The sequence below is a fragment of the Paramormyrops kingsleyae genome, chromosome 20 (genome assembly GCF_048594095.1).
Source record: "Paramormyrops kingsleyae isolate MSU_618 chromosome 20, PKINGS_0.4, whole genome shotgun sequence".
NCBI lineage: Eukaryota > Metazoa > Chordata > Actinopteri > Osteoglossiformes > Mormyridae > Paramormyrops > Paramormyrops kingsleyae.
In genome coordinates this window covers 16,289,613-16,315,680 of record NC_132816.1, presented here as the reverse complement: position 1 = coordinate 16,315,680, position 26,068 = coordinate 16,289,613, and the positions used below count along the sequence as shown (strand labels likewise).

The following is a 26,068-nucleotide window of genomic DNA, read 5'->3' as shown; positions in this document are numbered from 1 at the left end:
ACATATAAAATAGGCCTATGTGTAACCGTTATAATTTTGACCTTGATATACTATTATATGACGCGCGTTTCTGCCTTAATGCATCTAATGATACGCTGACTTATAACTCGTATTCATTACAAAAGTCATTCATTACGGCACACGGGTAACGAATCGTTTTCCTCCTTTACGATATTAATTATTACACAGGGATTTCTTTTTTGCCGTGAAGTGTAATTACAATAATGAATAGTTAATAATTGAATAAAGTAATCTCAGTTTGTATAGAATATACATATATAAAGTATTGGGGAAGTTACTCACAAAAGTAATCCATTTCAGACAGAGCCACAGACGTGGAAAGTTCAGGTCCAGAAAGTACAAATCCAGACCAAGGTTTTGTTTCAACCAACCAGTTGAGCATAAAGAGTCATAGTCACAGAGTGCTCCACTGGCTGGTTGAAACAAAACCTTGGTCTGGATTTGTACTTTCTGGACCTGAACTTTCCACTTCTGTTTTAATCGATTAGTTTTGTGAGTAACTTACCGAACACTGTGTATAAAATATAAAATGCGAAAGGGTAAATTTTTCTATCCATCTTCTTTTGTGTGGAAGTTGAGTCTGATGATTGGCGGGATTTTTAAAAATAATTTGCAAAATTGGCATATTGTTCGCATCTATGTACACGACTGTATCAGCGCGCGCACACGAGCGTGTTTGTATGTTCCCCATGCCTGACAGGCACGCTGTCACGTGACGCACAAGTATTAATTGGTATAGGTGTCGCTCCTGCCGACCTAACTGCGGCAAGGCAGCCGGGGGGAGAGACAGAAAGAGTGGGAGGACAGATCGAGAAAGACAGCTCAGCCCAGCACGATCAGCACCGAGCCATCACCACCACGCAAATACACTCGCCGACCCAAAAAATACTCGCACACGGCGTTATTTCTACACCCCCGTCCAATTAACCAGCTTGGCGAATTTTGCATAAAGCTGCAAAAATGATGATGATGACCCAAGAAGAGATTACAGCGCAGTATAACAATGGATACGAGCAGGACTACTACATGGCGCAAGAGGATGAATGGGACAGGGACCTCTTGTTGGATCCGGCTTGGGAAAAGCAACAGAGGAAGGTAAGAAGCAGAATTAAATGCGAGAATGCAGTTTGTTGAATAAGAGCATATTTTGAAAGCGCCTAAACGTGTTATTACAATGGTGGGAGCAACTTTTTTTTTCAGATTTTCTGCGCACGGAGTTAAATTTTTTGCAACGGCTCTTCGATTCGTGATGAAAAGTTACCTGCGATGGGCTCTTGATTACAGTGATGCCAACTTCGGTCAACTGGCTGGCGAGAAATTTTCATTTCGATACACGCACTTACATGTATGTGCAGTTTTATTACCTTGTAAATAGTTTGCGGGGTTTGCAAACTACCCCAACGCTTTTGAAGTAGCACTTTTTAGGTTTATAATGGAATAATATAGATTTGTCGTAAGATTTCTTGCGTGAGTCTGAAATAGTGAGTGTCACGCCAGATGCCTGAGAGTTGGCAAAGCCTGTGATTAAGGGTTACTGAATAGGGGACAGGCAAATATTTTATGGTCGGATGCGGCTGGGCACCGGGTAACAATAGCGCGCGGTGACCGCGAGCCCTGGCATGCCTTCGGCGCGCGCTATGAGAGCTGTCAACAGATGCCGGCATTACAGCATGACGTCTTTAGGATAAGAATGGATGCGGTGCCTAATTTTAACCGCACACCCGAAGGTCGATGTCGTGGGTTAATCCAATGTCCTTGACATGGAATTAGTGTATGCATTTTTTAAAATAAATATTGTTCTTGTAAAGTAAATTCTGGCAACACGATCGCTTTATTGTCAGTGACAGTGCCACATTGTTTTTTTTAAGTGTTGGTCTTTAGTTCTGCGGGCAGCATGTTAGTTTAAGGAGAAATGTGTTTATCTCTTCATATGTATCTATTCTTAATTTTAACACTGACTTTTAGTATCTCCAATTACATTCTATAAGTATGTTTTAGTGTGTGAATATTTTAAAATAAGCATTACTGAGTGGGAATTTACGGATTTTTAAATGCTTCTTTGTAGTTTGGAGTAAATTAATTTGATGTCCCCTGAAATAGGGAGATTTTCTGAAATTATTTTTTAGATATTTTATTTGTAAATGCATTGGACTGGTCAGCTATATGCTAAAAGTCCACATTTTGCCAGTGAAAAGGATCCTCGTAACTGCATCTTATTTCACGTTACTGATGCAGGGACTCCACTAGAGATTTTGGGCCCCATGAAAGCACATTGGGTCCCCTACCCCAACCAATCCAGTGATGCTCCACATTTCTTATGGCCCCTGTCACTGAAGGGTCACTGGAATTGTCCTAACTCCCAGCCCCCTTACGGCATTTCTGTACTAACATATGTCTCTTCTGTTTAGACCAGGGGTGTCAAACTCCAGTCCTGGGGGGCCGGAGCCCTGTGTAGCTTAGTTCTTTCCCTGTTCCACCATAAATGATTCAGCTCAAGAGCTGTGTGGTAATTAGCACAAGGAGTTGAATCAGGTGTGTTAAATGAGGGGAAACCCAAAAATGTGCAGGGCTCCGGCCCCCCAGGACTGGAGTTAGACACCCGTGGCTTAGACAGTAAAATATTATCCCGTCATCCATCCAGTCATCCATCTATTCATCCATCTATTCATCCATTCTTCACCTGCTTATGTAGTAAGGGTTGCCAGGATTTGAATACAGCCAGTCCCCAGGTTATGAACAAGTCTGTCTTTAAGTGGAATATGTAGTTAAATCGGTTAAACAGTAACACAAGAATAGTAATAATAATATAACAATAACAAAGTTACTACAAATGGTAACGTACTGTAGCTTGAGCCGACGAACTGTTGAAGCTGCGTAATGTTTTAATGAGCATCACAAAGTATTGTGTTCTTTCGTTATTACGAATCATTGTATTTAACCCGAATTTTTGATACAATAGGCTGTATGGCTGCCCGTTCATAAGTAAGAGATGTCTGTAAGTCGGACGTTCTTAGCCTGGGGGCTGTCTGTATTGCCAACATTACTGCTCTTATTTATTTGATCTTTATTTTGCGCTATTATTCTTGCCGCCTTCAGCAATCTACAGGTATGTGTTTTGGAAATGTAGTGACTGTGCTGCTGGACCAACTGGAGCATCAAGAGTTCATGCTTTATATTTTTAATAGAAGGTTTTAACAGTAGGCCATTAATTTGGGCACTCTAATCCTGTAGGTCTGCACCTGGAGAGCAGAACTGTAAATGTCACTGGTGCCCTTCGTTTGAAATGGTTAGTAAATATATTTAGCGCTCGGGTGCTTCTAAGACGCCAGTGCCACTTTTGCTAGACGGTATCACATGTGCTTCCTTCGTCGACTGGAATTCTGCCTTTGTTCCAAAGCCTCTGTTATGCTTAATATAGAATCACCACCAGTGACCAGTGTCAGCGAAGGAACTTCTTTGAGTACAATGGACCTCCAGTCAGGACTATTGTGAATAAAGACTCACATGCACAATAGCTGAACATTGCTTAAATAAATATCCTTAAAATAATAATGAATTGGGGCAGTTAACAGACTAATGTTGCTGTAAATATCGGCTATTAAACTGGAGTCATAACTTATTAAGGTGAAAGTTACTGTTGTATGGAAAATGTGTTGGTGGAAGAGCAATGTTACATCATAGTAACAAATGAGTATATGGATGTGCAGTTAGTATTTAATCTGTTGAGTATATGGATGTGCAATTAGTATTTAATCTGTTGAGTATATGGATGTGCAGTTAGTATTTAATCTGTTGAATAACAGGGTTGAGAAAATAGTTTTGTAGGATCACACAGGGAAAGAGTGAGTAAAGATATGTGATTAGTAGTATCTTTTATTTACATACGTATAACGGGATGAATATCAGAACCTTTCTTATTAAGACCGAGCCACAGTACCTTTCCCCTAACGCCATCCAGACCGGTCTAAACCAGTCTAAATATAAACCCTCTTGATGGCTGGAATGCGACCAGTTGTTTGTAAAGAGAGACCTTTTGTCGTCTCGTTGTTAAATCCACATGTGCCCATGGCTGCCGGCTTGGAGGTGACCCCCACCGTCCCACCGCCCCGTGCCCACACGCTGGGCACTGAGAGCTACGGTTGCTTCACTGGTCAGTCATCCTCCAGGCCGTGCCGATGGCAGGTGCTGGGCCGACATGGCCACGTTTGGATGCGTAATTGCTAAGGTGCATCCCGGCCAGCAGTGACGCTTTCTCACTGGTGATGAGAAAACATTTACAAGATCAAATCCCTTATGGAAAACAGATTATCCACGTTTCATCCTTTCTGTAATTCACTGCTATGTCATTTCTGCCAGTGATGGACATTGATCAATTCCCCTATCTGGTTCTCGAACATCTAACGTTGGTATATCGCATAAATATTTACTCCGCACTTAATTACCTTTTTAGATATCGTAACTGTATGCCATTAAACATTTAACATTTTTTGTTAGTTCAGCAATGGTATCATCCATTTAAATGTGCCATTTGCCTGTAAGGCACAATAGGGGGCAGTGTTGCATCAGGTTTTCTCTATTATGGCATGACAGGCCTGTAGCACACAATGAAGCTGAACTCCAATGCTAGGAAATAATTACAGGTCAGCCAGGTGCACTTTGGCAGAGCAGAAATAAGCTGTTTTTCTCTGCTGTGATACAGTTTCGGCTTATAGCTCCTGAATGCATGAGTTGAATGTCATGTTTAAAATTTAGGGCTTGAAAGGAAATGTATTGTTTTGATGGCTAATAGTAAATGGCTAGAAAATAACTTGATTATTTGTAAAGGATCAATTACTAAGGCATCACATTATTTTGTACATAGCGTATCCCAGTGTTTCCCAACCCAGTCCTTGGGGAACCCTGGACAGTCCACGTTTTCGCTTCCTCTCAGCTCCCAGCACGCCTGTACCAGGTATTCGGTGTTCCTGATTGGCTGGGAGCTGGGAGGGAGCAAAAACGTGGATTGTCCAGGGTTCCCCGAGGACTGGGTTGGGAAACACTGGCGTATCTTATGTATTGATACCTGGATCCAGTAACTACCGATATTGATGGTCTATCCCTCCTGTGAGCTATATTAACCTGTTGTAACATCAAATCAAGTCACTGGAATCACAGTTGCAGAGGATGAGAAGAGATTTCAAATGGACTCATCTAAACGGACTCATTATTGTTCGCGGTTGTATGGTGGTTCAACTCGCAGGTCATCAAATATTGTTAAGCCAAGAGCCCTTTATATACAGGGGTATATAGAGGGGTGGGGGCAGAGTGGCAGAGCTGAAAGCTGATTGGCCCCTGGAATGCCCCCTCCCCTGTCACTCACCAATTCAAAACATAACATTAGCTAGTGATGGCCATCGACATGAATAAGGCCTTCTTTATGATGCCACCGCTCTGTCCGTCGTCTGCACTTTATTTTGGAATTGCCCCTTTTGCTGTTCTGTCTTAAATCAGTGTTTTCCATTGTTATCCTGTTGTCATTGTTTAAAAATTGCTGCAGGAGAAGAGATGTCAACAAAATTTCATTGTACTGCAGTATAATGGCAATAAAGCTGTCTTATCTTATATATTTATATATACAATGTAGCATTCAGACTGAATTGCCAGCCCCTCCACCATCCTTTATTGGTCTTTGACTTTGAGAGGGAATCTAGGTTTTAAATTGACATTTATTTTGACACATCACACTGCACGGTGGCTCATCGGCGTCTGTCTTAGTGACTGATATTATCGCGAATCAGAGACCAGCCATTTCGCTGGGCCCCATGATGAAACGTCAATTTATTTGCGGCCGTATAATAGCTGTAAAATGAGCTGATTCAAGTGATGATTCGGGGGTGGGGGGGGGTGGGGGGGAGGCCTAGAGACGTTGACATGCGTTAGGAGATTTAAAAAAATGGGTGAATGGTCAGATATCCTCCGAATGGTGATCCAGGTAAATATAGGTTTGATTCCCGGTCGTCCTTCGAATGCTACTGTGTCAGAATTTTTAACCCTAACCCTTAGTTTAGAAAACACAGGTCCCTACAAGACTTCTGATGACTGTATACCAAGGGGGTAGATTTGGGTGTGGATGACAGGGACATGTCCCTACCAACGTTGTGACAGTACTGTGTGTGTGTTTAGCGGGGTGGGCGGTTCAGGCTGATTTGGTTCCTATCGATGTTGAAACCAAACCTACGCTGTTGCTCTGTATAGTGTTCTGCGCAGTATAACATTTTTTACCTTCATTCGTTTTTTTAAGGCCAGCTTTGATTCGCTGATCATCCATCAGTACCACCTTATGCTTCCCCTTTACGATTTACATCGGTCTTTGTTCCCACTATTGATCAGCCTTCTTCCTGCTATGGGATAATGGTGCATGAAGAACAGGCGAACAATCACATTAAATGTTGCCTTTAGGGAGTGAAATGTAGAAGAGTTTTAATGGCTTTCCAGGAAAGTTGGATTTCCATGGAGTTTGGGTTGAGGAGGACCTTCCTGCACTGGTGGGGTGGCAAGTTTATGTATAAGTACCCATGCATGCGTTTGTCACCAAGGAAACCAATGTCCTTGTCATGTGATGCACACAGTACAGCTGTAGGCCTGTACTGAATAATTTATCATAAAAGCAAATTATATAAAGCACATATTTATAGTGTCCAGTCACTGCAAGGAATATCGTGCACAGCAGCACTTTAGAACCCATTAAATCCTCAGTGTGCCTGTCATTCAGGTGTGTGTAGTTTGTCATCTATCCATTCATCCATATATTTTTTTTTGCTTGTCCATTTGATGGTCACAGACATGTACAGTCAGTTCAATGAGGGTTGAGAAAGATGTTTTATATTTGTTTTGAAAACGTAATGTTTGTTAAAGATACCAAAAGCAGTGCATATTTGGAAAGCTTCTGCAGCCTTGAAGGTCGCTGCGATTTCCCCCCGTTTGTAGACGTTTACGGCCTGGTGCAACTCCCACCTGAGGAAAGCGGGGACACAGATTGAGAACATCGAGGAGGACTTCAGGAACGGCCTCAAACTCATGCTACTCCTGGAAGTCATTTCGGGTATGTGTTTTCATGCTTACCGCCTTTGTCTTTCTCGAAAGGTCAAAGGCCGAGCTGTTGTGGACGATCCCGTTACGGTCTGTAATGCTCACTACCTCCAGTTAAAGCATGGATGTCTGCCAGCAGGTCGGGATGCATCCTGAACACGCTCACCTGTTGCTCTGGTCTGGCAGACATCAGGCAAATCCTGTGCACTGGAGCATGGAGCACATTACGGGCCAAATGCCTCTCATGCCCTGCGCACAAGTATGACAGAAGTTGCTGAAATTATCGCTTAACTTTCAGGTGAAAGGCTCCCCAAACCTGACAGAGGGAAGATGCGCTTCCACAAAATAGCCAACGTCAACAAAGCTCTAGACTACATCACCAGCAAAGGCGTGAAACTTGTCTCCATTGGGGCAGAAGGTAACAGACCACTTTGAAATCCTTTCTGGTGACACTTGGAGGCAAATTTCTGATTCATAGGCTTTGAATATACCTTGAAGTGCTTATTGCATGGGTCTGTAGACTAAAACAACTGACAGTCATGTGTACGTCATGACTCATGAAGGAAACAAAATGGCTATAGCACCTTGATTCTGTTTTTATGGAGACATTACTCTGCTAATTTGTCTAAAGAACATTAAGGGAAAACACATGATCAGTTAATACTTAGACAAAAATGTCTAAGAGTCTTAGATGGATGGGTGATGATCGTTACGCATGAACAGAGGGAAGAACATGACGTTGCTTATGTGTTTCTGTAGAAATTGTGGATGGGAATGTCAAGATGACCCTGGGAATGATCTGGACCATCATCCTCCGCTTCGCCATTCAGGATATCTCAGTTGAAGGCAAGAGACCCAAAGTGTCTCATTTAAAGTGAAGGTTCCTAGTCCTGGGCCATTGTACGTAGAGGAATGTATTTGGAAATCTGACTATGGAAGTTGACCACAGCTTTCGTCAGCTAAGGAAATGATTAGTTGTAGAACGTGCTCAGGTTGAAAGGGAAACTGGATTATGTAGCCCCTGAGGTTCAGGGCTGGGAACGTCTTGAGATATAATTTTGCGATTCATGTTCTACAATAATCTGTGTGATTTGCTCTCAGCATGTGAATAGCATTATTTTCTGATATAAGTTAATAACAACTGTTGTTGCATAATTGTTTTTTCAACCACATTGTAATTGACTGCAACCTTTTATGCAGAAACCTCTGCCAAAGAAGGACTTCTTCTATGGTGCCAGAGGAAGACTGCCCCCTACAGGAATGTCAATGTCCAAAACTTTCACATCAGGTGAGCGCCAGGGAGGCTCAGTCTCTGCTCAGAAGCTCGCTTGTCTTTCGCACAAACCATGGCCCAGGTTGGGCTCAAAAATCTCATTTTGCTTCATTACTTCATTTTTTGTTAAACTGGTAATGAATGTCGATGACTGATGCCCTTGGTGAGCTGAAAGGGATCTGAAGGTCTCATGCTCAGGTTATAAAGCGCAGTAGCCAGATAATGCTTACATAAGCGCCGTTATTCAGACACCGTAAATAGCGTGTCCCGCTTTTACTGTGTCGGAGGCCGTGATGGGCTCTGATTTACTGTTATCTCCCCCATCCAATCAGCCGTATCGATTTGCCGAGGGAGGCATGCTGGCTCCAATATGCATTGTCTGACCTCCGGTGCAGATATTATGGGTCTGAATGCAGGCAGGAATGTGTGGGTGGTCCGGATCAGTCAGATAGTTACTCAGTAACCAGACTGTCAACAAAACACACACACAAACACACACACAGGTTTTTAATTATATCTTCGTGGGGACTCTCCATTCATTTCTATGGGGAAAACTCTAATCCCCACACAATGACCTTAACCCCTACCCAGCCCTAACCTTAACCATAAGAACCCAAACAAAATACAAGACTTTTGCCATTTTTAGTTTTTTGATTGCATTCACACATCTTTGTGGGGACCTGAAAAATGGTCCCAACAATGTCAAAGCAACAGTTTTTTCACAATGTGGGTGGCCATTTGGTCCCCACAATGTAATATAAACATAATCCACACACACACACACACTCACACTTCCTTCAATTCAGTCCGCCTTGGTCAGCAGTCTTAACGTGACTCTCTCTCCGACTCCATCCCTTCCGGAACATCAAGCTGGAAAGACGGCCTGGCATTCTGCGCCCTGATCCACAGACACCGGCCGGACCTCATAGACTTCACCAAGCTGAATAAGGTCCCTGGTGCTGTTGTGATGACATGGGGGGGTTTGTCATGCATGGTAGTGATAGCTCTGCTGTGGTCACTCGGGCTAACCGTGGGGGAGGGCTTCTCGCTTCACAAAAATGTCACATATCAGTGAGGAGGGGTCATCTTGGTAGGACTTTGTCCACACTGCTTGTGCTTCATTCCCCCTGCATGCAACAGTGACCCCCAGTGGTCTGGCTGATTTATTACACCTGGAGGTGCAGGCTAGTCATTAACACCATCATCCATAGGAAATGTTCAAATAATAAAGCCTTTCTGTGATATAAAGAGATATCCTGCTCCCAGAACTGGCTTTTGGGTTTTTTTTTCACCCATAGCTGCTCTGCTTCTCCTCCTGATTTAGGTGTATGATGGATTTTTATTTTTATTTTGGCCCACTAGTGACTTACGATCACATAAAGGCATATGTTCCACCAAGACAGCAACTCTTTTCCTGAACAGAGGAATAAAAATGTGAAACAAATGTGAAAGCCATTATATTTATCTGTCGGGTTCGTGCCTGTACTGTGGTGAATTGCCTGTACTACGGATGCTGTAATCAATACTAAAACAAATGAAGTAAATATAATTAAAAATAATAATAAACAAAGCATTTTACCACAATATTGTATGTTTACATATGATATGCTGTATATCCTCAACAATGTGTTTTTAAGTGGGCCTTGACCTACAGTTTAGCAATGCTGTTTACCAGTCAAAACAAAAATCCTTTTCTCTGTCTGTGTTCCTGAAAGATTTATCCTCCTGGTAATCTCAAAGGCATTCCTGTCCAACAGGAGCTCGCAGACAGCTTGAGGTTTTATTTGCTGTGCCGTTAGCTGAGGGGGGGGGGGGGGGAGCCCTATTCTAGGAGAGACATGGGATTACTGCTGATATGATGGGCAGTTATGCTGCCCCCTCACATTTCTGTTGCCTTAACCCTGCCCTCTGTGTGTAAACCTGGGTGGGGAGACATAATGGACAAAATGTCGACATGTCATCTTGTGATTGGGCGAGTTACACTTCAGTGACTGGGGGGGGGGGGGGGGGCAGTTACTCCAAGCTGTCACTGTCCTTTGGGTTGGGGCTCTATGGAAGTCACAATTGATGCCAGTTGGGGAGTGGGCTTCTATTCTCTCCTGGGAATAAACCTCTTGTTGTCGTCCCTCTGGGGCTGTCATGCCCTTGGCAGGAATTTGGCCACATCAGACATCCATAACCATCTTGATCCAACCATGCGGGGCAACTGCAGTTCAGGAATGCTACCTTGAGCTAATGCTAATCATTCGCCGTCCGATTGGACGCTGTCAGGCGACACGTGCCTTTTCAATTTGATCTGCGTCCAATGACCTGAACAGAGCTGAGTGATAGACGTTGCTTTGCCAGGAACATCGTGGTTGATTGGTGTGTCCCAGGAGGTTGGGCTACCCGTGTTTGCTAGCATGCTGCCTCACATTGCAATCCAGGAAACTGCTAACACCTGCTAACAACCCAGATGCATTATGGGCACTAGGACATGGTCCACATTCTTCCTTTTTAATAACTGTTCATACATGTTAAAACAAAAGAATGTCTTGGGAGTAAAAAAGTCAATAAAATACTGACGTTTAATGAGAACCGACCATGAAAATTGAATTTATTTTTGAATGAAATGTATATTAATATTATAAACTGAAGTGTTGAAGAGCTGGAACGATCCTCTGTATATTGCGATGTTTTTGTATTGAGGTGAACAAGTACATTATTCTCCATGCAGGACGATCCTGTTGGTAACCTGAACCTGGCTTTGGAAATCGCTGAGAAGCACCTGGATATCCCCAAAATGCTGGATGCTGAAGGTGACTCAGATGTTCTCAGAATCTAACTGCCTTCGCAATAGGCTGAGGCTTCCTCCCTCTGCGGTGACAATAACAGACAGTATAACAAGAGGCTGTTTAATTCATGTGCTCTCAGCAAAACATAGACACTGAAATGCATGTTGCTCTTCCTAGAGAGTTTTGATAAAACTTTTGATAAATCTGAGACTATTATATCTAAATGAATTTGCCTCAGGAGAATCTGAATGGGCTGCTGTGTTTCTCCTTGAGCTGGCTTTGGTGTCCTGGTTGTTCTTGAGTAAAAATAGAAAATCGCAGTCAGACAGTATTGGCAGACTTTGGCAGCAGAGGGACAGAATGTATTAACAGTCACTCTGATAGATAGCCTATGTTTCATGGTCTGCTGGCTCGTACCAAAGTTTGCCAGGGTAATTTATGAGTTCATAAAATGCCCCCCCCACCCCAGTGAGGCACTCTGGGGGGGGACACATGGGTGACTGTGTGGGGGCGGGTGGGTAAACTGAAAGGATGACCTTGTTCTCTCCACACAGACGTGGCAAACACAGCCACACCCGGTGAAAGGGCGGTACTGACCTATGTATCATGTTACTATCATGCATTTGCGGGGCCCCGGAAGGTGAGGGCACCCTGATGGCACGCTTTCGCTCTGTCAACCCCCCCATTTTATTTCCCATTTTTGATTCTCATTTTTCAGTTGGATTGGCCCTAACTCCTCAAGCTGAATGAAGATAGTATGCTCTATTCCCAGCCAATGATAATGAACTCTAACCAGGGGCGTGTACGGGGCGGGGCCACGGGGGGCACTGACCCCAGCTGGTAGTTGATTGGCCGTGGAGTCCCGTCTGCCCCTGTCACTCACCGATTCAAAGCATATCATTGGCCTCTCCATATGAATTATGGCACCTCTTATGCCTCCCACCTTCCCCAGCTCTAACAAGAGCAGTTTTGAATTGACGGGGAGCTCAGACATCCATCCATCCGTCCATTTTCTGTAGCCGCTTGTCCTGTTCAAGGTCGCGGGGGTCCGGAGCCAGTCCCGGAGGCTACGGGTGCAAGAGCTCAAACATAAATCAGAATTTTCTAGAAGGAAAGAGGTAACTTTAAGGTGGGAGTGGTGACAGTGGTAGTCACTTCTTACCGTGCTTGAGAAGGTACGGCGCAGAGTCTCCATGGCCATACTTTCATTTTCCTCCAAAAATCTGCCATGGTCCTCCTCCCTCTGCAGCTCTTTCTCTCTCCCTCTCTCTCTCCCTCCTTCCTCTCTCTTCATCTCCCTTCTCCTCCTTTTTCTTACCCCCCTCCCCACCCCAGACATTGTCAACACCCCCAAGCCCGACGAGAGAGCTATCATGACCTACGTGTCCTGCTTCTACCACGCTTTTGCCGGAGCTGAGCAGGTAGGGGGTCCTGCAGAGTCCCCCCCCCCCCTTACCAAACCTGACTAGAAGCTAACATTTCAGCTCACTCGTTCTGGACCATTCCGCCCCACAAACCCCCACGCCGTTTCATATCCCCAAAACGCCTTCATCCCTCTTCCCCTTCATATGAGCGCTGCCTTCCTGGAGAACCAGCCCAGGACCAGTGCGTCCCGTAACACATAGGCTGGTTTACCAGCTAATGTTCCCCATTAGCACATCGCTAATAACAATTACTGTGACCGTAACCTTGTATCAGTTTTCTGTGCAGTTCACCACTGTAGGTTTTTTGAATTCGGCACTGTTAGACTAATACCAGCCTAGCAACACTTATGACTTGTGCCTAAAACCTTATTTACACAGTGCAAAAGGCAAAATGGGGAACATTCCTCCATGTCCTCTTGCTGTCCCTTAAGAAAGCTGGACTTTTCCACCATCCACAGGCTGAGACAGCGGCCAATAGGATCTGCAAAGTGCTTGGGGTGAACCAGGACAATGAGAAGCTGATGGAGGAGTATGAGAAGCTGGCCAGCGAGGTACCAGGCCGGGTCATGTGACTTCCTGTCAGACGTTGGCTCAAGCCGCCGTCCTACACAGATGCAGCGACCAACCCTGGTGTCCTCCTCCCCCCACCCACCCCCACATCCCCAAAAGCTGCTGGAGTGGATTCAGCGCACGACCCCCTGGTTGGAGAACCGGACTCCAGAGAAGACCATGCAGGCCATGCAGAGGAAGCTGGAGGACTTCCGCGACTACCGCCGCATGCACAAGCCGCCCAAGGTGCAGGAGAAGTGTCAGCTGGAGATCAACTTCAACACCCTGCAGACCAAGCTGCGCATCAGCAACCGGCCCGCCTTCATGCCCTCTGAGGGCAAAATGGTATCGGTAAGTGCATTGATGCTCCCCATCGCCCCCTAGTGGTGGGAGGAGCTGAAACGTCCCGTTTCTAACCAGCACATAATTTCACCTCGATGCAAGAGGACCACTGTTGCATATTTGTGTTGCAGTTGAGTTATTGCTTTTTCCCTGCCAATGATTCACATAATGATATTCAGGATGAAGGATGCATCATTAAAAAATAATGAAAAGGCATCAGGTCTCAGAAAGAAAACGTGGAATAATGCAGAGTAATAATTCCTCTTTAACGCGGCAGCCATATATCATTTTCAAATTATATGATATATCACAGATGGTAACAATTTGGCTGCGTTTTGAAGCGGCTCTTTATTAAGCAGCTAGTTACGTTTTCGGTCACCACTGCGTCTTTCCTGGCGGCTCTTCTGCTCTGAGCAGGACATCACCGGCGCCTGGCAGGGCCTGGAGCAGGCGGAGAAGGGCTACGAGGAGTGGTTGCTGAGCGAGATCCGGAGGCTCGAGCGCCTCGACCACCTGGCTGAGAAGTTCAGGCAGAAGGCCGCCACCCATGAGACCTGGGCACTGGGTGAGGACCCTTCAGTGCCGCACGCAGGCACAGAGACTGGCTTCACTGATAGGGTTAGGGTTAGGGTTAGGGTTAGGGTTGCACACATGCAGTCCTGCATTCTGGCCGTGCTGCCCGCACCTTTCATGTCTGAAGACTGTAAGTCTGTCTTCCCAATCCCACAGATTGTCCACGTTTTTGCTCCCTCCCAGCTCCCTGGTAGGCAGTCCACATTTGTACCAGCATGCCTGTTTTCCTGTTATTGACAGGGAAATGACTCTTGTCTTTAAACCGGAGTTTCCCAAACTGGCCCTCGGGGACCCACAGATAGTCCGCGTTTTTGTTCCAGGGAGGGAGCAAAAATGTGGACTGTCTGGCAGGGAGCTGGAAGGGAGCAAAAACATGGACTGTCTATGGGTCCCCGAGGACTGGGTTGGGAACCGCTGCACTAGGATCTTCATCAAAGCAGCAACTTTACCTTAGCTTTAACCTCCTTCAAAATGTCCCAACGCCCTAATGCTCATAGTGGTACCTGACTACAGTGTTTCAAATTCACTTCTAAGGGCTGCTTCATTTCAGACACACTGAAATTAGCTTGCCGACAATAATAGGTGAGCCTTCGCTGTGAACGAAAAACGTGAAATCTGGACCATGTTTTGTCTACATGTGACAAAATTATGTCTAATTAGGTTTATATGGTTAATATGTCTAGCAGAACTATTATCCTTGGTTACGTGACCAGTTATTTAAGTCCAGTTAATTATAAGTACTGTTTACCTAGTGACACTTGATTTTAAATGGAATTGAATCTTTTACTGATTTTCAATCTATCTTTTTTGTAAATTTAAATTCCCTGCATGTTAAAATATGCGAGTGTAAAACGGGTAAAAAGCATAAAAGCCTGCACATCACATGTAGGGTCATGCTGGGCCCTCGGCTGGGTTTTTAACCGCTGTAGGTAAGGATCAGCAACTGTCACAGAAGGACTACGAGTCTGCGTCGCTGACGCAGCTGCGAGCTTTGCTCAGGAGGCACGAGGCCTTCGAGAGCGACCTGGCAGCCCACCAGGACCGAGTGGAGCAGATAGCTGCCATTGCTCAAGAGCTAAAGTACGTTCCGCTGCGCTGGCGCACCTCACCCTACCCCCCCCCCTTACCCCCCATCTGCACGCATCCAAAAATTCCTCCACATACCTCTCGCTAGAGCGTTAGTCCCTCTTTCTGGAAGAGGGGCTCGTGGGGACCCCACTCGGCAGAAGCTTCTTATCAATGGCTTCCCATTTCCTGGAGGAAGGCTTGTCAACAGACGGGGAGCTCCGTCTATTTTGAGCCGTGATGCAGTTTTTGAGGGGAGAGATGGGCATGCCGGCTAGCAAATGGGAGAGAACTAATTCATTTACAGAGTGGTCTCATTAGCGGAAAGTAATTAAACCGGAAAAGACACTTTCTAAAGCTAGCATCACGCTAGCGGAGTGTCCGTGGGGATTGCGTCCTCAACTAACAAATGGTTTTGGAGAATAATTGCACCGCTGGGAGATCTACAGAGCTCTATAAGGTTAATTATGTCTTTACTTCCATTAAACACGAGGACTTGATGAAAAGAATCAGCATGATGATTAGGGTATTGGAACAAACACTTTGGACTGGTACAGTAAGGACGTAAGACTTATAAAAAGCAAACTTAAAAGGGAAAAGTTAAAATGTAAGCATTGGTATGAAACACTGTCAAGTTGCAAGGGGGCAAATAATTAGAATTATGTTGGATTTGGTGCTTGGGGGACAATGATCCCCCCCTCCCCCGGGGCTCGTGGTGTCTGGGGATCTAAATATATGAAGAGCTGAAGCACCTGCCACTTTTCATTCAGTGACAGCAGTGATTGTCCTGCCCACTGCCAACCCCCCCCCCCCCAGTCTGGTGGTTGTACTGTTTGACCCATTCTATTTCAGGACTTTTCTGTCCAGGAATGCTGACCGGCCGGTGGGCTTTGCCACCATACCGCCCGTGTCAAAGTTTACAGGTTTAGATGCCCCTCAGTTCCTCTGTCCAAGTCCTTCTCACTGCCTCGTCACTCCACCTAGAGAGTTGATTGGCTTTCAGGGGGTGGGGGGAGATTTTGGAAAGATAGCACTGATAATAACATCTCAGTTTTAGTTATACGTTTAGTTATATGTTCAGTTAAACAGTGCTCTGTGCCTTTAAATTTAGAGAACAGTGTCCAGTATGTCAAAGGTCACCGATACACTTGCTATAATGACCCCTGGGCACTGGGTAGTTCAGCATTTATGACCTGGGGAGGATTACTTAACAAAACTGGCAATTCGTCTACAGGCAGGTGATGGGACAGCATCCCAGTAGCTGTTCGGTGTGAGATGAGATAAATGTCTTTGACCTATGATTCAGCTGAATGGCACTTTGAGGGGGGGGGGGACACCAGATGGGGGCTTCAGTGCAGTTTTCCCACCTAGGAGCCCCAACCACATGTAATATTTCACACCAGCTATCAGTTACTCTCTGGCTTATAGTGGGAGCAGTAAGCTAGCTGGCCTTGAGCTGTTCTATCTCTGGGAACTGCTAGAATCTAAGCTCTAAGGCATTATTGTAGTAGATCCTTCTGCTAAGAGCTAAAACGAATATAGAATCAGTACTGGCCACTGGACTCTGCAGTGGCCCAATCGCTGGACACCGGCTGCACATGCTCAGTCTGAACCTCATCCACACTGGGTTGTTCATCTGTGTTTCTGACCCGAATTCCTCCAGTAACTTTGGCATGTGTCTTTTTTGACAGGGCAAACCCACAGTTAGGGTGAGCTGCCCCCTTCAGCTTTATAGAGAAAGTTAAACTTCTGGAAGTTTATAAGTGTTTAAGGGATCCAACAGACTAATGACAGGAAATATTGTTTTTTTGATTGAATGCGATTGAATTGCACTTTTTAATGTTTTCATGCCTCAGGGAGTCCAAACAATAAAAGCTTGATTCCTCAGCATTTTTCATGATGTTTTCCTTTTAATATAAGACGAGCAGTAAGGCAAATGATGAAATGTGCGCCGTGCTAAGTGTGGGGGAGGGGGGGAATACTGTGGTGTTAATGGTGTGTGCATTAGGCTACAACCGGTGCAGCTGGTTATGTTCTTGTCTGGCTTATTCTGGCAAATAGCCTTTGGATGGCAACAGGACCTATCTATCCTTAATGCCCCCCCCCCCAGTGAGCTGGACTACCATGCCGCAGCGGCTATCAATGAGCGCTGCCAGACGATCTGTGACCAGTGGGACCAGCTGGGGACCCTGACCCAGAAGAGGAGGGAGGCTTTGGAGGTAGGTCAGTGAGCATGGACCACATGAAGATAATGGTCTGTGAAGGACACTGCAGAAGAGGACACACCATGTACTGGGTTTTACAGTTGAGTGCTGAGGGCATGTTAATGACCCTCAGACATGCATCTACCCAAGGCCAACCCAAGATATAAGCAAACTAAGTGCCTGCTTAGAGCCCAGCGGCCACCAGGGGGCAGCCCATCTTATCAGCCTGTCAGGATGCGAAGGAAGATGACAAATGACAACCAGGTTGTGGGGGGATGCCAGTTCATCAGAGGACACACACACACACAATCATACACCCTGTAAAAACCAATCCATGTAGATGAAGTCTGGTCAATGATAGGAAACTGGAGTACCAGGAAGAGACTCATGAAGAGACAGAGAAAAACACACACAAAAACATGCAAGGTCACACGTACAGAGCCAGGGATGGAAGTCATGTGGCCGGTGTGGAGAATACAGTGCTGTCCTCTGAGTCCCCACTCAATTCTACTGAAACAGATAGTTCACTTTCACCACAGTTAGCACACTGCAGCGTTCGAGGGTGGACAATATGTAGCCTGAATGGATGTGAACCCTTTATTATAATTAAAGTTTCAGAAATAGCACTAACTGTTCTGTGGATCCTTTATGTCCTGTTGTCATAAATGTAATGTGGGAAACAGCGCCCTCTTATGGAATCATCTCTGGATGCGAACTTGTCATTATCTTTCATATAATGTGACATAAATAACTTGCCTGTAATGTATGATTATGTATGAATTTGTGTGTGCCCTGGGTATAGATGGATGTTATTAAATTGTTAAAACTGCATTTTATTTTTGCTTGCATTTTTTCAGAGGACAGAGAAATTGCTTGAGACCATTGATCAGCTGCACTTGGAGTTTGCCAAGAGGGCGGCGCCATTTAACAACTGGATGGAGGGAGCTATGGAGGACCTGCAGGACATGTTCATCGTACACACCATCGAGGAGATTCAGGTGGCCCGCTGCTCTCTGTGACATCACTATGACATCACTGTGATATCGGTGTGACATCACTATGACATCGGCGTGCCTAAATGAAACGCTACGCCACGCATTCAAAGTGTCTCATTCTGGTCCGTCCTTCCCCGACTCCCACAGAGTCTCATCTCCGCCCATGACCAGTTCAAAGCCACACTTCCAGAAGCGGAGACTGAGAGGCAGGCCATCTTCGGGATCTACAACGAGGTGCAGAAGATTGCCCAGAGCTACGGAATCACCAGCAACCTGTCCAACCCCTACAGCGACATCACACCCGAGGAGATTTGCATCAAGTGGGACAAGGTAGTCTTTCATCTCAGACATGACTGACTCAATCACTTCATGAGGCAGGAGACATGATGTAAAGGGCAATCCGTTGTCATGGAGATGGCTGGAAGATTGATGTGCATTATTTAAACAGGATAACAGAGCAATGCACCATTTGGTGCTGAGAATCTTCTATACATCAGACACGCTTCCAAGTTTCTGGTTCCTCTTATGATTCCACATGTTAGATACAGACATAGTCAGATATAGCAAGATATTGTAAGGGGGGAAAAAAAGATTCGTATTTATTGAATTAGTTATTATTGTTGATATATACTGTAAGCTTGCTTGATTATGAAGGATTGACATAGCTAACACTGCTTAATGTTTTTAACCTTTATCTACATATAACGGTGATTATTTTTATAGCAGGAATTTTTCAAGGTTACCTGATCTGCCTTTCAGTGGGAAGTACCCCGGGAACGTTATGTTAAGTATGTTGTTAAGATAGGACACAGAATTATCTTCGCTCCTGTTTTCTTTCCTTTCCTCTGTTATCTGCATCGTGGCAGTGAATCATTGTGACCACTGAGGCTGGTTTTGTCTCGAGCAGAATGGTGCTAATTTTTTGATAGATGTTTTTTTAGGATTAACAACCATGATGTTAATTTCAATTCAGTCATGTGCTTCCGTACATAGCCGCACCACTGTGTTTTACATGTGTACACTGTTTATAAACATACATAGTCGACTGTGCAAGCTGAAGACCCAGAGGACAGTGGGGTAGAGGAACAAAAACCTCTTCAGTTGGACTAGTAGAGTAAATACCCTGGGAATTTAAGGTCACAAGCTCAACTGAATATGCAAATATGCATCCATCAATCTCCCTGCTGCTTATCCTGATCAGGGTCTCAGATGTCTAAATATATTATTTACTTAACATAAAGTAATTAAGCTTTTAATTGATTGTACTCAGATGTGCTGTTGAACTGCATACTGTTAACAATTTGGCAAAATAAGAAAGGCAGAGCATGACGAGTTGAAGGTTGCTTAGAAATAATCCAGAAAGCACTGTACTTCCCTTCGACCTTCAGACATTTGGGTGATAAGAGTGCACTACCAAGACTGGCCAGCAGAGAGAGTGGGTGTGTAGATTTGTGAAGCCTGTGCACGTGTGCCCGAGCAGGTAAAGAAGCTGGTTCCTCAGAGAGACGGCTCCCTTCAGGAAGAGCTTGCCCGCCAGCACTCCAACGAACGCCTCCGAAGGCAGTTTGCTGCCCAGGCTAACCTCATCGGACCCTGGATCCAGACCAGGATGGAGGTCGGACACTGCTAACCTTTCCCAGTAACAGAATTAAAACAATGTGCGCAGTGGTTCTCAGCTGGTTTAGCCTTAGGAGCTACATATTTCCTTGGTCCTTGACAGGATCATGCGGACACTTTTTGAGGGTCAAGTGCTCAACTCTCGTGTCCCCAATTTTGCTGACCAACAAAATTTGACCAGGCTGTAAAAAGGGTTACTCAGAACCTCAAAAGGGAGGCAAAATGAACTGGCACTCCGGCACCCCCTGACCCCCTGGTCAATAAGTCACAACCCAAATTTAAAAAATTTTGAACCAAATTTATTTCACAACAAAATAGTGGAGTAATAGCAAATAGAACACAGTACAGTAAAAGTAACAGATTGCCTTTGTCTGCAAATAAAAATAATAAACAAAACAAACAAAAAACCAATAAAACAAAAAAGTCCAGCACTAGAAAAAATGTTCAAAATAATTCGCTTTGAACCACACACTCCGTGACCCAATGGAAATGGTCCCACAACAAATTCTTGGGTCATGACCCCCCAGTTAAGAAACACTGGTGTACAACAGAGGTAGGCAATCTTATCCAGAAAGGGTCATTGGGTATGTGGGTTTTTGCATACCCAATTAGATTACTAATCAGAGGACTGATTAGTTGAAGAGTCCTCACACCTGGGTTTGAACAGCTGACCTAAAGGTTATCCTGAAAACCTGGGCTTTTGAGGAAAAGCATTGGCCTTTTGAGGATAAGATTGCCTACCTATGATGTACAGTATATTGTAATTAGTGATGGCCAAATGAAGCTTCATGAACCATTTGCTGTATTTCCTGACACCTCTAGATGGTGCTCTCTGTTCAAAAAAGGGCTCAATGCATGAAGCAAAGTAAACCAAGAGCGCCATCTAGTGTGGTCAAAACATACAGAAAATGGTTCATAAAGCTTTTATTATTGAAATACTGTAATTACATCCATCTTGAGGTGCTTGATTTAGTGATACACTCATCATTCTTGCTGTCTTCAGGTAAACAAAAAACGAATAATAATAATAATATCACTGAGAAACACAATGTGAATTACCGAGCGGGTCTAACCGAAGCCACGACCACACCTGGCACCCTGCAGGAGATCAGCCACTGCTCCGTGGAGGTGAGCAGCACGCTGGAGGACCAGATGACGCAGCTTAAGCAGTACGAGCAAGCCATCATCAACTACAAGCCTAACATCGACAAGCTGGAGGAGGACCACCAGCTGATCCAGGAGTCGCTCATCTTCGACAACAAGCACACGAACTACACCATGGAGGTATCAGCCTGCGCCGGGGGCTCTGCACACACCTTGGTTACATTCCACTCGGGCTGGCAGGACTATGCACAATGAGTATTGATAATGTAATATAATCTATAATCATTCATGACTCAGTGTGGTGGTTATCACTGTTGCCTCACACCTTTGGGACCAATGTTCAAGCCATAACTACATATGTGTGGAGCTTGCATGTTCTCCCCGTTTCCTCGCTGGGTTTCCTCGAGGTTCTCCAGTTTCCTAATCAGTCCAAAACCATGTTAAAGTTAATTGGAGTTAACAGATTGTCTGCTGGTATGAATGGCATGTGTGGCATGTGGGCGTCTTGGGTTATTCCCGACCTTGTGCGCATAGCTTCTGGGATAGGCTCTGGTCCTCCATAACCCTGCATAGGACAAGAGGTACAGAAAATGGATGGATGACTATTTATTATATAACAAATGAATAACCAATCAATGTTAGAGTAGTTTATGACATCATCGGTGATGTATAGTGGCTAAAGTTTGAGGATATAATAGTGAACTTTTCCAAAGAATAGAAATGTTTTAGTGACAATAAAATTATAGCAATGAGTTATTTCAGAGTTACTTGTTTTATAATTTAATCTAAATAACAGGAGCTACTATCTCCTGTACCTGTATGGACCAGTCCCCTCTGGTGTGTGACCTGCTTTCAGTGTTAATAGCCAGACTTTCACCAGTACCATGACTCAGAAGTATTGCAGTAGAATGGAAAATATGTAGAATTTCTATATATAAACAGTTTATTTTTTTAAAATGTCAGTGTGCATCTCTTATTTGTGTTATGGGAGAGTGACTATGGTGAGGACACACCCTGTAATGTGGTTTGGCACCGCCGGTCCTGGGTCATGCCTGTGACATAGCGGTATGCCGGCTCTGAGCGCACTTCCCCATCTCCCCTCACGGTGGCAGCATATCCGAGTGGGCTGGGAGCTGCTGCTAACCACCGTCGCCCGGACCATCAACGAGATCGAGACGCAGATACTGACCCGCGACGCCAAGGGCATCAGCCAGACCCAGATGAAAGAGTTCCGCTCCTCCTTCAGCCACTTCGACCGGGTACACTGTTCCAGCCTGAGGGCTTCCTGCAGAGTTTGCCTTGGCAGTATACCTACACGGAGCTTGGCGTATACCCCTGATTATTGACATGCATGTGCCACTCTGACAGAGCAGCCCAAAAATTAATAGTTTAATAATTAACCATTTGAAAATGAATTAATTCCACACCTAAATGTTCACTCGATATATACTGAAGTAAAGAAGCTGAAAGGAAATTAAAATGAAAATCAGAGCCCACGGCAGCTGGAGTAAAGATGCTATGAACAGTTTGACTTGCTGAACAAGTGAACAATAGAAGAGAAAATTTCCAGAACTCACCCAGTCCACTGGGTACCAGTTCAGACCGTTTCTGTGGACTTTTGAAAAGTGAGTTTTGGAAATTTACCAAAAGTTCTTCTTTGGATTACATGAGGACAGTGAGTTCTGGTTCCCAATACGGTAACATATGATGAGGAAGCGTGACTTTAGGTCATTGGCCGTCTCATCTCAACAGCAACAAAAAAAGACTGTGAGTGAGTTTTGGAAATTTTGCTCTTCGGTTCAGCTCCACTCTGTGGTCAGAGAGCTCCAGATGGACAACTTGCTGCCATTCCTGACGATACTAGTATCTGATGACCCAGTAAATGGCAAATCCACACACGCCACCTTTGTTCACCTGCTAATCAGAGCTAGCTCCTGATCTCTAAGCTGAGTAAACACCACCGTGTGCCCTCTGCTCTGCATTTCCCCAGCTAACCTCACTAACCCCAGTGACCGTTGCCCCCTCCCTTTCCCTCCCTCCCCGTGGATGCCATGAAGCATGAGCCTCCGCAGCTCTAGGGTGGCTCGTGTCCGTGGTGCGCCTGAGGGTTCCGGCCCGCGCCGGAAGCGGTGAGCAGGTACCTCGCCGTGCCACCTGGTCCCCTTTCTGCCGTGGTTGACACATTGGCGTCCCCTTTCCGAAGATCCGCGTGGCACCCCTGCCAGGATTCCGTGACAACAGCAGATCCTGCGAATCCTCACGATCTGTGGCTCGGATGATAACTGAGCCCTTTCCGTTCCCCCGGCTCTCGCCGCATTCATCCCACACGGGAGCGTCGGTTTCTGAACCAGCCGACTGCTTGCTTTTCCATGCAGAATGATCGATTTTCTCATCATTTTTGCATGATTTTAACTCTTTCCGTTCTTGTTTGGTCTCCAAATTGCTGTTGAAACAATCAGCAGAAAGGGAATCTGAATCGATATATAAATCGATATTTATATAGTGCTATGAACACACCAGCTGATTCCCTCAAAGAAATGTCATCCGGCAAAAGTAAACACACTAAAACGATTCTCTGCTCTCTGTCCATCTGTCCTACTTGTCGTCTCTCGTGTCCCCATTTTCCCTGTCTGTCTGTCCTGTGTGTGTCATCCCTGGCCTGTGTGTCCATGTGTGTGTGTCTGTCTGTCTGTCTGTTTCAGCGGCCTCTCTCTCTTCTCTGCCTATGATGTCGCCCTGGTCCCTGTCCGCTTCCCCGGTATCGTGCCCCCTCCTCCGACTATGTCCCACAGAAGAAGAAAGGAGGGATGGAGACAGATGACTTCAGAGCCTGCTTGATCTCCATGGGCTATGCTCTGGTAAGAATATTGCACGTGCCTTCATGTGAAGTCTCACACAGAGGCAACAACCCAACAGGGGGCACAGCAAAGTACGGATATATAAACTGCTTTCACATTACCTGATTTTGCCTGACACAAATATAGAAAAAGTTGCATCAGCAGTTGATGCAAGAGGACCATCTTACTTTTTAGGACATGTGATATCCAGCTGCTGGTGCCAGTCAGTGCACGGAATTTGGAACAGCTGGGGGAGTAGTCAACCGGGCCAAGTATTTAGGGCTGTCCCAATACGTGCATATATTGCTCCACACACTTACAGGTGCAAACTCATTTGACTATTATTTTAGTTATATTACTGCTGAAGATCCCTTGTGCACCGGAGTGCGACATTAAGGTATTTCCTTAGTGTTGATGAACGCCAAAAGGTTATGGGTGAGCTTTCTACTTCTCTGAGACATCTGTTTGTTGAGGATAACAGTCCAGGCCATAGCTGGATGGATGGGAGGCCAGCCCGCTCTGGAGGCCATTGACTCTAAACCGGCTGCGTTCCCACTTGGCAGGGGGAGGCGGAGTTTGCGCGCATCATGACACTGGTGGACCCCAACCAGACGGGCATGGTGTCCTTCCAGTCCTTTGTCGACTTCATGACCCGGGAGACGGGCGACACCGACACGGCCGATCAGGTCGTGGCCTCCTTCAAGATCCTGGCCACTGATAAGGTTCTTAGCCGCTCCTCAGCCCCGCCTCCCCCCTCACACTCCCAGGGCCGGATTAAGCCATCACAGAACACTAGGCAGACAGATTACTTTCTGGGGCCCCTCCTGTCAACATACTTCACACACACTCATTCTTATAAGCATGTCATGTGAGAGACAACCAGACAGTGTTCCATTAGTAGCTTAGTTGTGCCATCAAAACATTGTCCATTGCTTTAATTTAGTGTTATTATTCTTATTTATAAATCATATATATATATATATATATATATATATATATATATATATATATATATATATATATATATATATATATATTGTGTATATCTATGTGTGTTTGTGTTTCATGACTTTATATCTCGCACCCTCAGAGGACCTAAGGGGGCAGTGTGTCCTCATTCGCTGCTAACCCCTCATGTCTGTGAGAGAATGGAAAATAGTTGCTACCAGAGCACTGATAAGACACAGGGGAAAAAATGCTCAACTGAAAGCTGCTCCTTTTCTGACCGCGATAAATGCGGCACCTTCCTTCCCCCACAGCCGTACATCCTGGTGGAGGAGCTGCGCCGCGAGCTGCCGCCGGACCAGGCCGAGTACTGCATCATGAGAATGCCCCCCTACAACGGGCCCGATAAGGTGCCGGGAGCGCTGGACTACACGGCCTTCTCCACCGCCCTGTATGGAGAAAGCGACCTCTAGTGGTCGCCTGTCTCATGCTGCCTTCTTAAATCCCCCTTTCCACGACTCGCTTTTTTCTCTCCTCTCCCTGTGAATCCTGAACTGCATAAAAAGAAACAACATGTTATGCAGTATGGATAATATATTAACGTGTGGTACCTCGTAGTCCTTAGTATTTAAACGCAATGTTAAAAACGTTAAAATCCAAAGGGATCACGTGCTATAGAAGCACAAAGATGCAAGAAGAGTTAACCGAAACCTACTCTCAAATCTCAAAACATTAAGTAAATAACTTTAAAGAAAGAACTTGGTGCAGCACACTAAACACCAGAAATAACAATTTACGCTCGTGCCTATGTCGTCATTTACACAAACCATGATAGACTTCGCCCAAAAGGAAATACACAGGCTGTCCCTGGTAGCGTTCATTCTGCTCCCGTACTACTCTAAATTGTGTTTGGGACACTATATACCGTAGAAGAATGAGCCAGAACCGGTCAATCAATAGTTAATGTGTTAATGTTAAAACGCATTGTAAAATTTGAGCAAACTGTTTGTACTTTTCCACAGACTCGAACGTAAAATAAACCCAGTTAAGAAATTTAATCGTTTCATTGTTTTATTTTATCATTTACTGGCTTTATACACGCGAACGTTTTAATATTATTCGTTCAATAATGCGACTAACAGCAAGCATTTCTAGCTTCTGTGTAGCACCACAAAAGTAATCACCGAAATTTCCTAACGATTTACGATGCACTGAGAACCCTTGTCTAAACTCAACAGAAGGGGCGTGACTCAGTGAGTCACCGGGTACTGCTTTGT

The 26,068-nt window shown here is 45.1% G+C and overlaps 1 protein-coding gene across 1 annotated transcript; it reads left to right on the top strand.

Annotated features, from left to right (window-relative positions):
- The first annotated feature begins 767 nt into the window (after window positions 1–767).
- On the top strand, window positions 768–25,849 carry LOC111853696 (alpha-actinin-2). The gene is made up of 21 exons (XM_023830894.2): window positions 768–1,116; window positions 6,988–7,102; window positions 7,388–7,507; window positions 7,849–7,935; window positions 8,290–8,377; window positions 9,233–9,311; window positions 11,079–11,160; window positions 12,472–12,557; window positions 13,019–13,111; window positions 13,230–13,460; window positions 13,869–14,016; window positions 14,954–15,104; window positions 17,200–17,308; window positions 18,151–18,291; window positions 18,436–18,618; window positions 19,769–19,903; window positions 21,010–21,189; window positions 22,122–22,268; window positions 23,802–23,867; window positions 24,410–24,568; window positions 25,106–25,849. Exons 1-21 carry the CDS (start codon window positions 982–984, stop codon window positions 25,262–25,264), a joined length of 2,694 nt encoding a protein of 897 aa, XP_023686662.1. The 5' UTR covers window positions 768–981; the 3' UTR covers window positions 25,265–25,849.
- Window positions 25,850–26,068: the final 219 nt, after the last annotated feature.